Source organism: Micromys minutus (assembly GCF_963924665.1).
Source record: "Micromys minutus genome assembly, chromosome: 28".
Classification (NCBI taxonomy): domain Eukaryota; kingdom Metazoa; phylum Chordata; class Mammalia; order Rodentia; family Muridae; genus Micromys; species Micromys minutus.
The window spans coordinates 333,504-351,033 of NC_137963.1; the positions used below are offsets into that span (position 1 = coordinate 333,504).

Consider the following 17,530-nt stretch of genomic DNA (forward strand, 5'->3'; position numbering starts at 1 on the left):
GTCATGCTGGAGTGAGGCTTAGTAAAGCATAGGTTGTGGAGACCCATCTCCAGAATTTCCAATTAAGTAGACTCAGGTCAGAGTCCAAGAGATTATATTTCTAATAGTTTCCCATTTGGTGCTGATGCTTCTATGCTTCCCTATGCTTGCTTCCATGTCATGACAGTGACCTGAGAGTTTACCCATATTTCTCAGAGGCTTAGTGTTGTTCCAGTTCTTTCTTGCTGCCATGGCCTATGTGCACACTACACCCATTTGTATTTACTTACATTTGACAGGATGTGCCAAAGAAAAACAATAGCATGCATAGAAATATATAAGGATGGCACGCACATGTGTGTGTGTGTGTGTGTGTGTGTGTGTGTGTATCTACAGAAACTGTTTCTGGAAAGAATTGCTTTTTATGTCCAGAAAAGCCCAAGTAATTCAGTCCTGCACCAGGGCTTGAAAACTAGAATAGCTGATGAAATAATTCTTGGTCCAATCCAAGGTCAAAACCCTGGGAAATAGGGTGGGTGATAGTCCAAAGGCCCACACAGTCTGGGGGTGGGGAGAAGAAGATGACTCAGAAAAAAAGGGGGAGGGAATGGGGAGGAAGAGGGAGGGGGAAAATAGATACATAGATACATAAATAGATGCATAGATAGATGGATAGATGGATAGATAGATAGATAGATAGATAGATAGATAGATAGATAGATGATAGATAGATAGATAGATAGATAGATAGATAGATAGATAGATAGATAGATAGATAAATGATACAGAGTGCTCACTGTGCTTTTGTATTTTTGTTTTAGGTCCATAATGTCTCTTAGTTGACACCTATAATAAATTATAACTATTATTTTCCCAGTTTCACAGAATGTCAAATACCTGTCTCAAGTCTATACAGATAGTATCCAACACTAGATGCTACATCCTAGTGCTCACTAAACTGCACAGGTTACAGATTGTCCTTGACTTACAGTTTAGTTTATTTCATTTTTACATTTTGAGGGTGTCGTAGGGACTATCCCATATATGTTTGACTTAGAACATTTCCACTTTGTGATGGTTTATGCTGCATTACCTGGTGGTAAGTTTGGGAGCATCTGTATTGCTACTGTTTCCCATAGCTCACTGTCATGCAGTGATTGCATTCTCAATGGCTGCCTCTGTTCCCTTGCTCCCTGCTTTGACCATTTCTTACCATCTCTGCTCTCTCCATCAGAGGGGAAAGGATTTCTCTTTACCGTGGCTGACCTTCAGGCTGGAGTTGTTCGCTATCATCATGATGACAGTGATACTACCAAAGACTTTGTGGCTTTCAGGATATTTGATGGCCAACACAGCAGCCATCACAAGTTTCCTATCAACATCTTACCTAAAGATGACAGCCCCCCATTCCTCATAACCAATGTTGTGATTGAACTAGAAGAGGGGAAGACCATCTTGATCCAAGGGTCCATGCTGAGAGCTTCAGACATGGACTCCAGTGATGACTACATTTTCTTTAATATCACAAAGTCCCCGCAGGCTGGGGAGATCATGAAGAAGCCAGGGCCAAGATTGATAGGTAAGATCTAGGCAGATAAGACAGTTTGAAAGGAATTGAAAAATTTTAAAAAGACTTATCTATTTATTTTTATGTATATGAGTATACTGTAGCTGTCTTCAGAGACTCCACGAAAGGGCATTGAATTCCATTGCAGATGGTTGTGAGTCACCATGTAGTTGCTAGGAATCGAACTCAGAACCTCTGGAAGAGCAGTCAGTGCTCTTAACCCCTGAGCCATCTCTCCAACCCCTGAATTAAATCTTTTAAAAATAACTGTGTATTGTGGTCAATTTTGTATTAGAATAGACATTACATTTATGAATCAAAGTATTATTCTATAATTACATATATACATGTACATATAATTTATCTTATAATTTTCCCATCTTATACAAAAAGTTTAAGACTTATATTTGGAGTCTACTGCCTAGGGTTGTACACTTAGAAAGTTCTGGTGCTAAGCCTCCAGATAACTATCATGCTATAAAAGTTATATCATTGAAGGATGGCAATAGAATAAATAAGTCTGAAGGCAGACATTTAGTTCATTCTAGATGGTTACTGAAATAATTTTATTAATATATTTGCTTACATTTTGTTGTCAAGAGCTTGATGGCATAGATCAAATAAAATGTATTCCTCAGTATATTTGAAATAACAGCTATTACTTAACAATATTTTCCCATGGTTAACCTTCACATTAAGATAGGGCAGTTTTAATTATTGCTCTAAGTTTTGTTAAAAGTATTTAAAGCAAATCCTTAGCTATGTGCAACACACTAGGCAGAGAAGACATTAAGAGGTGAGTAGAGTTTCACTGCACCTCAACACCTAAAATGGTATGGTATTTTGTGGTTCTCTTAGGGTATCCTGTTCCTGGCTTCTTTCAGAGAGACCTGTTCAGTGGAATCATTTACTATCGTCACTTTGGTGGAGAAATCTTTGAAGATTCTTTTGAATTTGTTCTGTGGGATAGCCACGAACCTCCAAATCTCTCAGTGCCACAGGTGAGAGACCATTTCAGAACATCTCCCCAAAGTTTCATACATCAGTGATAGGTCTAGGAGATGTTATTTAAAAGTATGTGAAAATGGGTTTCAAGATTCAAAGTTTGAGAAGCAATGGATTTGGCAAAAATAAGCATGCCTCGCCCCCTTCCCCCACTACTATGCCTGCACTTTTCTAAAGCACGTTGCAAATCTTTACATGGTAACTGTTTCTAAGGTTACTTAGCTGGGGAATTCTTACATAGACAACCTCACAATTTTGCTTGCTTCTCAACACCAAAGAAAACATTTTTTAAAAAGCTAGTGTTTAAATTAAAGAGTCAAGGTGAGACTTTCTGAGTTTTCCTTCTAGTCTCAACAGCACAGATAAACTTCTAGTCCCCTCTATGTATCTTTCAAGCAAGTGATAGAAGGGAGCTTCCTAAGAGTTATTGTGGGAAAATGGCATATGACTTGGAAAGTCCTAAACACCTGGCAACTACTCCAAGAAGAAAAGGACTTATTTGTTGTTTTAAAGATCTCAGATCTGCCTGACTGTAGAGGATATAATTTAAGTCTACAGCAAGCAGAAATAATATGTAACAAACATCACACAGAAACTGTAAGAGATGGAAATCAGTGTAGCATATGGACAACTGTGACAGTATGCACTCTGAGGAAACAGTGGTGTGAAAGAGGGGGGCGTCAAATTTCATGAAGCAATTGAAATTAAGTGATCATGGGCTTTGTACAATATTGTTTCAGTCATTTTATACCTGTTACCTTCAAAGGTAGCATATATGGGGACACTGGGAAATCTTGAGCCTAGGAAAAATACTTAAAGTTTGTGTTTTATTGCTATAATGGATTCCTAGGAAGCTACAGACATAAATATTAGCCAGTGTGCAAAAGGCCAAGCTGCACACCTGTTTGTTGACATGGAAATAATGACGGGTAAGATCTGAAAAAATAGCATCACAAGGCTTGGGACCTGGTGAAATCATTGATGCCTTTGGGAAGTACATTACAAAGAAAACTGAATTCATCTGCTTTTTTCTTCTAACAGGCCAACTCCTTTTAAAATAATCACCCCTTTGTTTCGCCAGTGTATCATATCTGTTGTTTCTGAGTTAAGCTTTTACTGGAAATGGTAGTTGATTTAGTAGCTCAGAATTGTAACTGACAGCAGAATCTATTTCTAAATCTGTGCATCTGCTGAAGCTCTTAGGACATTATGCTATGGTTAGAAACTCTGTGTCTTTTCAGAAGTTGAGATATCAAGGCTTCTTTCTTTTTCCTTGTTAAATGTTTAAGAAATCTTGTTATCCATATACAAGTAGAGAAATATCACATCTGTCTGTAATGGAGACCAGGTTAATGAAAACCCTTCAAACAATTATTTCCAAAGCTGGGCAAATAAATCAGTCTAAACTCTATAGACCTGGTACTAAATTTGTTCCACATAAATGAATGGGTTCTTTTATTATGGTTTATTTTTAGTTATTTGTATGTGGTGCACACACAACTCTGTGCATGTATGTTCAAGTGCTTGTGGGGGCCAGAAGAAAGCATCAGATCTTTTAGATCTGGAGATATAGACAGTTGTGAGCTGTCATGTAGATTCTGGGAACATATTCTTATAGGATTTCTATAAGAACAAAAAGTGCTCTTAGGAACCTAAGTCCTCTGTAAGAATAGTAAGTACTTTCAACCAGTGAGTCATCTATCCAGCCCCAGGATGTTTTTGTTTGTTGTAAAGAAATATATTTAACACATTTCCCTGCTTTACTGTTCTTATATTTCTGGAGTAGGAAAGAGAGTCTGAGTGGGAATGCTACAAAGTTGTCTTGTATTCATACAGCATGTGGTTTAGATACTTCCCATCAATGACTCAACAGACTGATGGTAGATAATATTTTTAAATTGCCTCTGTTCTGAACCTGTACATGCTTTTTTTATTTGTCCTTATTTCCTGAGCTATATTAACCACTACTATTTACATTACAATTGCGTTATGTTAGATATTGCAAGTAATGTGGAAATAATTTGAAATGTACAAAAGGAAACATAGACTCTATGCAGATGCAGCAGGTTTTATATAAGGGACTGGAACATCTACAAAGTCCCAGATCCATAGTGGGGCAGTGGAGTTCCTTGTACCTATTTCCTGCAGACATTAAGGGATGACTATTTTTCTAGCTCAGATTGTACATTCACCCCACCTCTTTACACAGCCTCTCCACTTCTCTGTCATCAGCATTTAAAAGTCACCCTGTTAAACAAACATGTAATGTCTTTTTCTAAAATACATTACACAGAACATCTATAGTTAATATAGTGACCAGCCCTAACAGCACAAGTAATTCTTGGTACTGAGAAATGACACTGGGTATTCTCTACCAAAGAGAAGTAAAAACCAAGCTAAAATCAGAGCTCAGGGCACATGAAGAATCAAGAATTCAGGCTACAAGAAAGTCAGATGTCACCTGGTGAAGTGTAATTTCAGAGCCTGAATCCGAGAGTTAGGTTCTGACTGAGTCATTTGGCATGGAAACCTTTTTCTTGTTATTCTGCTCCCTTGTACATCTTTCTGTGTGTGCTGCAGCCACATGGACACTGGAGGCCTTGAGGGAAGCTGGAATGCAGGGGCTGGTGACTGTTTTGAAAACTGGTTCCCACTCTGCCTGGGAATGGGTTCTTAATAATATCTTTGTTATGAACAGATTTCAGCACAATGAGAATGCTTTTATTTCTCTGTGGAGTTTGCTAAAATGGAATTTCTCTTGCCCACAGACACACACACTAATTGTTTGAGCATGCATAAATATGTAAAGACACATCAACTTAGGCGATCATAAAGCATGTTGAAAAATGCGCCCACCAAGAATTACTACAGGGGATAAAAAGCATGCTCTTCCATTCTTCGTTCATAAAGAACACATTGGAGAATAAATTAGCATGGAAAATGGTCTCTTTGAAGGCACAATAACTATTGTTTCCTTATTAAATCCAGTTTTTCAATTAAGGAGAGCCTCACCGATTCACACTATTGCTGTGAAGGCCCATAGAGAATTTCTGAACTTTGTAGATTAGAAAAATACTGTAGGTGGGGGGAAATCATGACACAAATTTGGGAGACTAGAATTATCATTGTCTTTGTAGTCTTTTATTTTGGTAACTGGCCTTAGTTTTTAATCACTCTAATAAGATAACTGTATCATTTATAGACAACAGGAACATTTCTTACCATCAGTAGACTGGAAAGTCCAGGACCAAGGTAGTAGAGTAGCATCAGGGTCATTGTCTGGTAAAGGTAGCTCTTGGTTTCCAATGTGGTACCTTATTGCTGTGTCCTCCTAAGATGACAAACTCCGTGCCCACACAAGACAGAAAAGGATGGAAGAACAAGCTTACCCTTCAAATGCTTTTATAGGGATCCAACCTATTCATGGATACAGATCCCCTCTGACCCAATCACCTCAATACAATGTATTGCTAGCAAAATTCCAAGATGAATCTTGGAGGTGAAAACACTCAATGGAATTGCAAGGAATATACCAAGTTCAGAACCAGTTTCATCTGAGAAACTAGAAGATGAACCTAGAAGATCCTGTAAGAGCGAAAAGAACCATCTTCCTAGAGTCAGTGAGAGGAGAGCATTAGTTAGAAGAGGCAATACGATATAAGTCTGAGGGAGGGGAGGGGGAGGGAGTCCATCCACCAAGTGCCACTAGCATGTTGAATTTATGTTGAAAGGCAATAAAAAATAAAGTTGAAAAAAGATCACATGCTAAAGAATTAGAGGAATGCTACCTCTAGATGGCTGTTTTAAGGTTTTGGAGGAAATAAATGAACTAATTTGACTTGTGTTTTTTCTTTTTAAGTTAATGCAAGTTAATTAAGAAGTATAGAATAGCAAGTATAGAAAAACAAGGGGTCAGAGGTGTTGCAAGCATATAAGGAAGAAATGGCAAGAGTGGTACAGGAAATCTGGCAATGGGTTGGATAGGGGTGGGGGAAGGAGAAACCAAGAGTGACAACAAGCTGTCCCTGATTAATGATGAAGTAGAGGAGGAAACGGAGATGCATAGGTTATTACTAGAAAGGAGATGGAGACATAAAATCACGATTGTACTTTGTGTTCTACATGCCTATTTCCTAATAGATCAGGAATCAGGAACATTTCCAGTGGATTAGCTAGAACTGTAATATTGCATACATACATACATACACATAAATATATGCATAAATATATAGTGTCTCTCTGTGTATTACTAGCTATCCTGGAACTTGATATTGAGACCATACTAGCCTTGAACTCACAGAGACCCTCTGCCTCTGGCTCTTGAGAGGGCCAGGATTAAAATTGTTTGTCACCATTTCTGGCATGATGATGATATTTTTAAAACATAAAATCAGATGAGTGAAGCCTTGGTAGTTTCTAAATCACTTAACACGTATTTTGTCCGTGAGAGTTTGGAGAAGTCGTCTTAACTGTTCCTAGATGACCCTGGGGTACTCTCTTTGGTGGTTTCCTGTAGTTCAATTTAATAGAGCTCTGTGTTTTCATTCCAGGTGGTGATGATCCATATCACTCCAGTAGATGACCAGCTTCCCAAGGAAGTTCCTGGCATATCCCGGCATTTGGTTGTCAAGGAAACAGAGGTGGCCTACATCACTAAAAAGCACCTACATTTCCTAGACATGGAATCACATGATGGGGAGCTCATCTATACAATAACACGTCCCCCATGTTTCTCCTTCAGCCACAGGTATCTTTCTCCTTCAGCCACAGTCACAAAGCTACTATGTGATCCACTGTATTAAGAGTGCCAGTGTGTAGCAGTATGATTCAGTTCCTTTATTGGGTGGACTTGAACTTACATTGAATTTAGCATTCACTTTATCATAAATTTGTCTTTACCATCACTGAGTGAGTGACAATTTGTGACTCATTCAGTTTGTGGTTTTCATCACAGCATGGCTTAAACCAAACAGTCTAAATACCATTTTTTCTAAAATAAATTCTTATTTTTTTAAAGAAAATTATTATTATGTCTGAAATATTTTTAGATATGGCAGGCCATTCAGAGTTTATATTTTATAATCTCGGTTCAAAACAGTAGCATAAATATTCCTTAGGCTAGTGTCATATACACAACAGTGAGGAAAGTGTTGGGAGGAGACTAAGGATTCTTTTAAACAATGAGACAGCAAAAAGCTTTGCTTTGTCATGATGAGGGTGGCATAGATGATGCTGAACTTAATGCTACAAGCTCCCAACATAAAGAGACTAAAATGATGAAGCATCTGGTTTCTCCCACAATGAAGTGTTTTTTTAAACAATTGGATTCTGATGCAGGGGTCATGGCAAGTATCATGGCAGGCAGGGACATGGATCATGAAGTGGTGAGCCTGACTTAGTTGGTCCTGATCAAACTTCTAGAGTCTGATGCCAGGTGGTTTGTTGCCAGCATATTTGAAACAGTACAATTTGGGGAAAAGTTTCCTGGTGTAACACAATCTCTGGAGCACAAGGAGGCATAATTAGATTGAAGCTCAATAGGTTCTGGAGAAAAGCTACCTGTATTAGCTTAGGGGCCCAGGGAAAGATCTGGCATGGTCTTGGTGATACAGATAGTATAGAAGTTATTTGAGATATTAGCCACCTGCAGTTCTTGTTGTGAGAGCTTGTTGTGGCCTGGTCCCACAGATAACACAAATCAAAGGCTGTTAATCACTTCCAAGTCCCAGCCTTCTGGATGGAAGAACAGGTTATACATCCTTTCCTTTGAGAGGACAATCCTGTATGCTTAATATTTATGGTTTCCCTGGTGATCTGTGGGCACAGGATCATCATGCTTGCAGCAATTGTGGGTGATTTGATTTAATTTTTCTTAGCTGAAAAGTTAAGCTCATGTGGTCTGCATTTCTCTTAGACACTTGGATGCTGGGAAGCTCTTCATGGTGGACAGCATACCAAAGCTAACCAAAAATCCTACAGCCCCAGGGCTGAGCTCATTTTCTCAGGTATGAAAATTTGTAAAACTACTGGCTGATACAATATGCAATATATCTTCTCAGTAGGTGTGATGTGCCCAGTGTTGTGTGTGAGATGTCACCCAGTCACTTCTGCCAGTTTCTCCTGTCTTTTTCCTTGTGGTTGAACACATCTGATAAATATGTAACATCTGTTTGAAAAGTTTCATCGGGTTGAATATAATTTCAAATTTTGCTGTAAATTCACAAGCTTTGCATTATTTCTCCAACAGCAGGACACTGATTTCAGGACCCATGCCTATTACTAATTGCAGGTCATGCATTCTTCTACTGTTTTGGTTTCCCACTGTTGCCTCATCAAAATATCATACACTTTGTAGTTCAGAACAAGGGCCCTGTTTTTTCTGTACTTATAAAAGCTAGAGATGTTGAGATTGTGGCATTGGTAGGTTGTATTCTTCTGAACCCTGTAGACATCTCTCCCTCTCTGTGCTTTTGCATCTAGTGCTTTGTTAGCAGTTTTCCATATTCCCTGGCTTATAGATACATCATGCTCTGCTTTGCCTTCTGTCAGCCAAGGCTCCCCCATATGTCTCTTTCTATTACAAGGAGTCCAGTTGTACTGGACTGAGGACCCACATTACTCAAGAATTTTCCCTACATCCATCTGTAATGGCCCCATTTCTAAATAAATTCAGACCCCAAGGTTCTAAGAATCCTCACTTTAGTATGTCATTTTCTGGGGATGCAGATCATTCCATAATACCTCCTATTCTCCCAAATCCTTCAGTATCCTGCTTACGCCTGTGACTTCTCCTCTGCGCAACTCATAGAAATCTGGAATATGAGTGCTTGGGCATCAGATATCTGTGGTTTGGGGCTAATTGTGTCTGGTTGCTTCACGATTAGAAATTGTAAATGTGCTAAGTGCTACTGCCTCACAAATGTTATTAATATGGAAACAGGCTTTGCAGGCTTATCCAGCTTGCGTTACTATAAAGCTGCAGGGCAGAATAGGGTAAAGTCTAGCCTTACCTTTTGCAGAGGTGCTTAGACTCCATCATTTGATATACTGCCTGACTTCATCCATTTCCTCTTATGTGTAGACAATGTGGCTTACAAAATAGAGTCTTGGAAATCTTTCCATCTGTAGTGATACTTATTTAGCATGTTTCATATCAATTAGCATTGTTGGGAGGCTTTTGCTTGGGTTACTACAAGATTCTGATGCCTACAAATCAACACATATGTCTATCTCAATTTGTTTCACAGCATGCCGTGAACCACATGAAAGTAGCCTACATGCCACCTATGCAAGATATAGGTCCTACACCTCGACATGTGCAGTTCACAGTGTCTGTCAGTAACCAGCATGGAGGTACTTTGCATGGAATCTGCTTCAACATCACAATTCTCCCAGTGGACAATCAGGTTCCTGAGGTATGCAGTATTTGACATGGTGGGTCAAAAGGAGGGAGAGAGAAAGAGTAATGTTTTCATTCTCTAGCTGCAGTATACATAAAAAGAGGTGGGTGTGGATGTGTGTGGGAGACTCTTTTTCCCATGAGACTTTATCTAAAAGGTGAGAATCTTTCAGTGTCGAATTTGGCATTGTTTTCAAAGCCTTATCAAAATCTCTTTCATTCTGCTGAGCTCCGGCTGTTGATCAGGAGAAGGAGATTAAATGATGGGTCTCTTAGCAACCAGAAGAACCTATTTGCTCTCACCACAGGCCAGCTATGCTGCTGTGTGTTCCAAAAAAAGCTTCTTAATTTCCCAGAATGAATTAGGATGGACACCCTTTCTTCTTATTGCTGCTGCTCCGTGTTTATGGAAATCTTAAGGAGTCTTAAAACCAAGCTATAAAGACACTACTACCTGCTATGTCTTCTCTTTAAGGGTGTTTCACTTTGAGAGTTTTTTTTTTTTCTGGACACCCCCACCCATACACACACACACACACACACACACACACACTTCAGCCTTGATTATTATTGGAACTTTTCCCCTTAAAAGTGGAAAGACAAAGGAATATTATCCTCCATTTGTTATAGACTAAAGGCTCTAGGCCCTCCCAACTTTATTCCCAAGAAAAAAGGTGAATTGCCTGGGAATCTACCTATGAGAATATAGCCAGCCCTGATGCTCTCTTTTCGGGTTGCTCAGTATTGCTGCAGCTGCCTCAAGTCAACCAACAGACTTCTTGGGAGGTCCAAGGGAAGGTACTTAATCAACATGCAGAAATGGCGGCTTGATGGGTCTAAATACTATTTTAAGCTGTTAAGTTGCAAATCTTGAAGAGTCATTGGGTTTCCTTGGGGTTTCTCTGAAAAATATGAAGCTCTACCTGTACTGAGTCCACAGGTATCATGGTTGCAAGGCAGGTCACACTGTCCGTTTGTAGAGTCCCCACCAAGGCACTGCACTCATTTGTGACAACAGCCCAATCTCTCAAGATGGCAACTTTACAATCTGTGGTTGGACAAGTATTGACTAGCTACAGCTAAGACCTCTATAGGAACTCCATCTGGGACTCCTTCCCTGCTAGGGACCTGGTCTAATACTTGTGTTGAAAATAAGTCAGATCAGCTATGGAACGAACTTGATTAGATTTTAGTTATTACCCCCTTTTCCATATATAAATTTTAGATCCTGACCCAAACAAATACTTTCCCTACAACACTTGCTGAGAAATCTTTTATGCAAAAATGTTCAACCTTAAAGAAATATGATCTTTATGAAAAAAGCATGAGGCAGATTGAAGAGTTACCTTCAATTGAAAGAAGATGGAGGTCTTAGGGCTAGGTGGATATTGACTTCTCTCTTTTGTTTATAGGAAAGGGACAAACACAATAGTGTTTCAAAGAACCGAGAATATTAGAAATTGAATTAGTACTTCCACAACATGAAATTGAGTTGGATGGCAATCACTGGGGCATATTGACACCATGCAAGCCTGGAGCCTCCTAAGTACTCCTTATGAAGCTGCAGGCTTTTAATGTTTGAATTTACCCTAAAAGAAATAGTTTGAAATGATCATATGTAATACAGTATATTTTGTGCAATAGTCTTTATCTTGTATACTAACTTGATGTCAGAGTTGGTGTGCACTCCTTAGTTCCTATTCCCTCTGGAGAAGGGTTCTTCTACATATAGTGAAGATGTAGATGTGAAATCAAAGTGCAGCACTTTAGAGGACTGTTGGGCTGGTAATGGGAAGAGAACTTGATTGTTCTTTTGTTTTTCTTTGCTGGTGGTAATTTACTGAGGAATGTAAGATGACCACAGCCTACTCAGAGTCCTATTTATGTGACCCAGTATGCTTCCCTGGAGACATGCATACGTAGCACATGTCTGGTGGACATTCTCTTGCGCTGCACCCCATTGATCAGGTGACGATACACACTGGGGTGGAGGCTGTGCCTACATCTTACTGAAAAAGAAGATTCTTTCTGTAAAACCACAGTTGTCCTGGCACTGATGGCTTGCTCATCACAGGCCCTCTCGGAGGAACCCTCAGAGACAATGACTTGAAATCCTAACTCTGTTTGCTACCTTTTTCTTCCTTGTAGTAATATCAATTTTGGAAGCTGATATGCTAAATAAACTATTTTTTTTGCCCACTCTAAGCCTAAGTAAAATATACTAAGCTGCTCTATCTAACTTCCTTTGTGCTTATGACTGAATTGTTAGATGAAGACTGGGGTTTTTTAAATGGAAAGTCCTTGAAACTTTTACTACTTAAGTCTAGTGTTTTAATGGATCTATTTCCCATGAATATAACTCTCTTGCCTTCAGTTTCCCTGTTCTTAATGCAAAACATACAGTGGAGTCTTCATCAATTTCCCAAGTCCTAAAGAATTTTTTTTTTTTTTAAATGAGTTAGATCCTTTCCTTCATGGGCACTTGGCAAAAGTTGAGTGAACGAAGGGGGGAGTTACTCTCTGATTTCATCATTTCCCTAAACCCTTTGCTGATTTTGCTACAGAGACTCTGGGACACTTGAAACATATTCACTTTCAAATGAAGAATTTGTCTTGATGTCTCAGCACTTGGAGTTGTAAATAGTCAATTAAAATTATTTTAGACAAATTATTTAGCTATAAATGAATCCCCTTAGAAACATTCTTAAGTTTATTGACTCTTGAAGATGATACTGGATGCTTTGTAGGGATCTGATGAACTCTGTGTTCAGGGACACCTCATGGAACAAGGTCTTGAGTGTCTTTCCCCTTCTTTCTAGGTATTTATGAACACCCTGAGAGTGGTTGAGGGTGGTCAATGCACCATCAGCACGGAGCACATTTTGGTTTCTGATGTGGACACCCCACTGGACAGCATCTGCCTTTATCTTCAGAAGATGCCTCTGCATGGCAGGGTAGAGCTGGATGGATTTCCTCTAAACCCAAGAGACACATTTTCTTGGCAAGACCTCCATACCTTAAAAGTTAGGTTAGAAGATTTTGTGTTCCCCTTCTATGCTTTATATCTGGATCAACTGTGAAACACAGTGAAGGGAAAGAAGCCTGTCTAATTCTTTCTAGAACAATATGTCATTTTATCCTGTTAAGGGTCAATTGAAAATCAAAGAAGTAAAAAGAAAAATTATTTTCCACCAGACATTTCCCCCCTCTCTCTTTGGCTTACTATTGCAGAGGGAATGAGTTTATGAATATTTGTGCAATAAAAATTAATTACCATGAATATTAATGTTGCTACAATGGTGCATATCATAAGCTCTGTAGAGACTAAAATAATCTGTGCAGCTAATTGAAGTTGGCTCTAAGCAAAGGCAATTTTATAACCTTGGAATCTCAGGGCTAGAACACTATTGATCAGCTAGACATGGCAGCCTATACTTTTAATTCCAATGGCCAGGATGATTGTGAGTTCAATGCCAGCCTGGTAAGAGCAGCGGGAAGGAGGTGTGTGTGTGTGTGTGTGTGTGTGTGTGTGTGTGTGTGTGTAGTGTAGTGTAGTGTGAAGGGGCAACTAACTTTGTCCATTGATGTTTTAAGTGTAAGCTTTTATTTCATTCCAATGGGCATAGGTTTGTAGGTAAGAAAATAGGGTCTGCTGGTGAGTAGGCTGTGAAGCAGGACTCAGGTCTCTGGGAATGGGAGATGGAAAAACTCTGCCTCTTGGCCTCACAGTAGCTCCAGTTTGAAAGCTTCACTTCCTCTACCTAAAACATGTGGAAGAACTCTTTTTTTCACATCGAGTGAAACTTCTCCAAAAAGCAATACAAACTACTTAAAAGTAATAGCCAGAGATGCTACCGTTCCACTTACCAACTCTGACAAACAGACAATTCTCCCTTTCTTAGTGACTTGTGGGAGGAAGTATCATCAAATGTTTGGTTTAGAGCCAGGAAGTTTACTAGGGACTGAACGCTTCATACAGGATCACATAAATGAGGCTGCCCTGTTTTATCACAGACTTACAATTCTCCATGGCTTCTCTCACTACTCACCTACTCCCATTACGATTTTTCTGTTTTGTATATATTTTAAGATTTTGAAAGCTCAACTTTTTCTTACTTGTTAGAAAAGATGTGTTTAGGCAGTGCTAAGATGAACAGAAAAATAGAAGCTACAATACTCACCTTCCTAGAGAATTGCAGGTAAATAATTTTTTTTTGGAGTCATTTAGCCTCAGTCATTGAGACTGACAAGGTACATCATTCTCTTCTTAGGGCAGCAGAACTGAGCACAAAGATGCCAAGACATTTGCTAATATTGAGGAGCGAGGTTTTAAAGACCTGCTTGTCTCTACCACCATGCTTTGTGTGTGCCTTCTCAGATACTCTGCTGTTTTAGGGATGGCAGCATTGTAAAATGAATTAGCACATTACAACTTATGATTATTTCTGATAAAAGCAATAAGGCATGGAAAAACCAATCAGAGAAGGTAGTGTGTATGTGACAGTGTAGGTCTCCCCTGCCACTGGGATTAAATCTATTACCTCTTTATTGGTGACCCAGTTTGAATAAAATACAGTCCCCTTTTGTTCATATAAGAGTATCATATAGATTCAATATACTACACTGTTTTGTTGAAACATTTGTTTTCAATTCTTAGGGCATAATTCCATTTGTTATTATGAGCAAATCAATGGTCTAATTAAATTTAAGAGCTACTTACAATAAACAGAGCATCATTGTAGTGGGCTAGAGAGTATTTGAAAGCCTAGAATTATATAATTTCTTAAAGAAAAAAAAAAAGCTTGGCTGAGAATTAAGAGGAAGATGGGGCCAAGGTTATACCAAATAAAGGTGTTGTAAACCTGAGGAGATGTGACTCTAACAGCTGATATGAAGGGGTTATAGATGAAACATGGGATATGTTGGAGGAAGTCGATACCTAATTTGTAGTTCAAGGCTGCAGAGAGGAATGGATAGCTCCAGGACACAGGAGGAAAGTTGGGCGGTACAGGGACATGGAGTCTTTAAAGTGTTCCCCTTCATCTTGGAATAGTCCTGTCTCCACTCAGTGTGCTGAAGTGTTACAAAGATCCAAATACTTACCATCATCAGAGACCATTGGAAGACAGCCTTCTGAAATTTATTTTCAAGATTATTCTTAATTATGTGTATCTCTGTGTTGTTGCACAAATATGTAGATATGTTCACATGAGTCCAGGCACCAATGGAGGCTACACACATCAGAGCCCCCTGGAGTTGGAGTGGTGGTTGTGAGCTGCTGGTCACTGACCTCAGGTCTTCTGTAATAACAGTTCAGGGTTTTAACTGTTAAGCTCTCTTTCCAGCATCCAAAAGGCTGTTTTGTGATTTGAGGACAAATTACCATTGTATGCACAATGTTTTCCTGGGTAGAACAATGTTACATTTAGGAATCTTGAGTGGTTATATATCTTTGTATTGAGAGTTTTAAACTGTGTCTTTTCTTACCTCTTCATATACATATATATTTACTGAACTCAATGCCATAGTTGTGGAAGGGTGTTTGTGTTGCATGACTGTTTATACCCATGCATTTCTGAGAGAACCTTCTGTACTCGCCCTGCAGGTACCAACATGATGGATCTGAGGTTCTTCAGGATGAGATATTCTTGGAGGTCACAGATGGCACAAATTCAGCTGGATTTGTTCTCGACATTGAGGTAGATTTATCCTTCCAGAGTCATTTGAATGTAAAGTCTCTATTCTGGGAATCTCTCAGGGTCTCAAAACAACTTAAAATATACAGACTCCACAATAAAAGGTTCTCAGCTATACTTGTTTGTGTTGGAACCAGGCAATAGAGGCAAAGATTATGCTAGTGAAACAGACATATTCATTTTCTCTCTCCCTACCATAACTCCAGTTTATCTAAAGCTAGGATCATTCTGTTTAAATCCAGACACTTAACTTAAAAATGGTTCATTCTGTATATAAAAGATGTTTAATATCTTTGAACCGTGACACTTAAGCTTACTTAGCAGTTGGGAAGAAGCTATGCATGTGGGGTTCCCTTGTGAATATCTATACCAAAAGCCTTGTGTGTAGTCTATTTGAAGTAATTTTCCTCTTTTATATGACAAAGAAAGTCTGCTAACTAAGTTAAGGCATGTTCAAAGGACTTCCAAGAACTTTGGTGCTTCTCTGTGGGTAACTGTGTACATGAGCAATATGTGTTTGATTTGCCAGTGTTCTTTGTAGATCAGGAAGCTTATTATGTTCCCTAAGGACTAGTGAGTATTTTCACAGTGCTGTCTGCTATCTCTTACTGTTTGAATTTGGTCTACATTTATAATGATATAAAATTGCTATGTACTTGTAAGATATATTATAGCTAGCCATTAATAAGGAATATTAATATCTATATAAATTGTTTAAAAAATATTCAGGGAAGAATATTTCTCTTTAGTTAGTATACTGGACTTCAGAATTGCTGGTTCAGAGTTATGAACTCGACAGTGTATTGTGAGATGTTCTTCCTTGTCATGTGCCCATGCTTGTTCTTGGCTGGTCTTGACTGCTTTCTGTGGCAGGAGCTATACGAGCTGTCTCCCAGTTTCTCCTCAGTCCTAACAATGGTCTATGATGTCTCTGTGAGAGGAGGCCCATTTTCAGCTTCCAGGAGGAATGTTTTCTTTCTGAAAAACTTTTACATACAAAGAACGCTTCCCAGTTCCTTTTACATTTTTTTTTTAAGGAAAGCCCCCAATCCTGTCTGTTATCTGTCATATATATGACCTTCCTATTATGTATGGTGATAACCAGTGCATCTCGGTAAAAGAAACTGATTATTTCTACTTTTTAAGAGCATGCTTTCTGAAAGTCTGACTAAACCATGTTGGACAGTGTTGCTTGTGATTTCTTTCTTTCTTTTTTTCCTTTTTCTCACAATAACCATTTACAATTATCATCCATGTAAATGAATTGATAACTTTTCTTACAGTCAAGAAAAAATGATGTAAGTCTTTAATGGGATTTCACAGAAGGTATGAACAAAGATAATTATTTTTCTTCATAGGCCCAAAGGAAAGCAGACAATTATATTTTTAAACCTTTGATGAAGTAACAAAGCTGAAACATCTAGGCATTTGTCTCTGTACCCTTGTAGGAAAGCATCTTCATGGTGCTGTAGAACCAACCTTATAGTCATTACCCTTTGAATGGATAGTGACCATGCAACTCATTTGTTTATTCAACAAACATTTAATAAGCACCTTCTGTAATATATGTGGGGCCTTAGATACGTGCTAGTAGAACAATTATGAACAAGATAAATGACCACAGACACTGACAGCCACTAACTGGATAATCACAAAGATAATTGATTAAAATGTATATGTGTTTTATGAACAGGAGCATAAGTAATTGAAGCTTCTTAATTAACCTAAGTGATCGAGAAATCTTCCCTGAAAAACACTCATGGGATCCTAGGCAGAAATTAGTTGCACAAAGAGAGGGAGACAGAATGGGCTAGGCAGGCTCAAGGGGTGAGGCAGAGGCCATAGGAGGTGGTGAGGAGTGTGTGCTCTGGTGAAATGGGGTGG

At 38.8% G+C, this 17,530-nt stretch overlaps 1 protein-coding gene across 1 annotated transcript in view; it reads left to right on the forward strand.

Annotated features, from left to right (window-relative positions):
• Nucleotides 1-17,530, forward strand: part of FREM1 (FRAS1 related extracellular matrix 1) — a gene marked incomplete at its 5' end in the record, with an annotated part of 108,380 nt that overhangs the window by 20,111 nt on the left and 70,739 nt on the right. Inside the window, 7 exons of the mRNA XM_080939991.1 lie at nucleotides 1,214-1,558; nucleotides 2,405-2,547; nucleotides 7,102-7,298; nucleotides 8,466-8,556; nucleotides 9,799-9,966; nucleotides 12,770-12,978; nucleotides 15,556-15,649. Of these exons, the coding sequence (XP_080796117.1) occupies nucleotides 1,214-1,558; nucleotides 2,405-2,547; nucleotides 7,102-7,298; nucleotides 8,466-8,556; nucleotides 9,799-9,966; nucleotides 12,770-12,978; nucleotides 15,556-15,649 (1,247 nt within the window). The remainder of the gene's footprint in view (nucleotides 1-1,213; nucleotides 1,559-2,404; nucleotides 2,548-7,101; nucleotides 7,299-8,465; nucleotides 8,557-9,798; nucleotides 9,967-12,769; nucleotides 12,979-15,555; nucleotides 15,650-17,530) is intronic.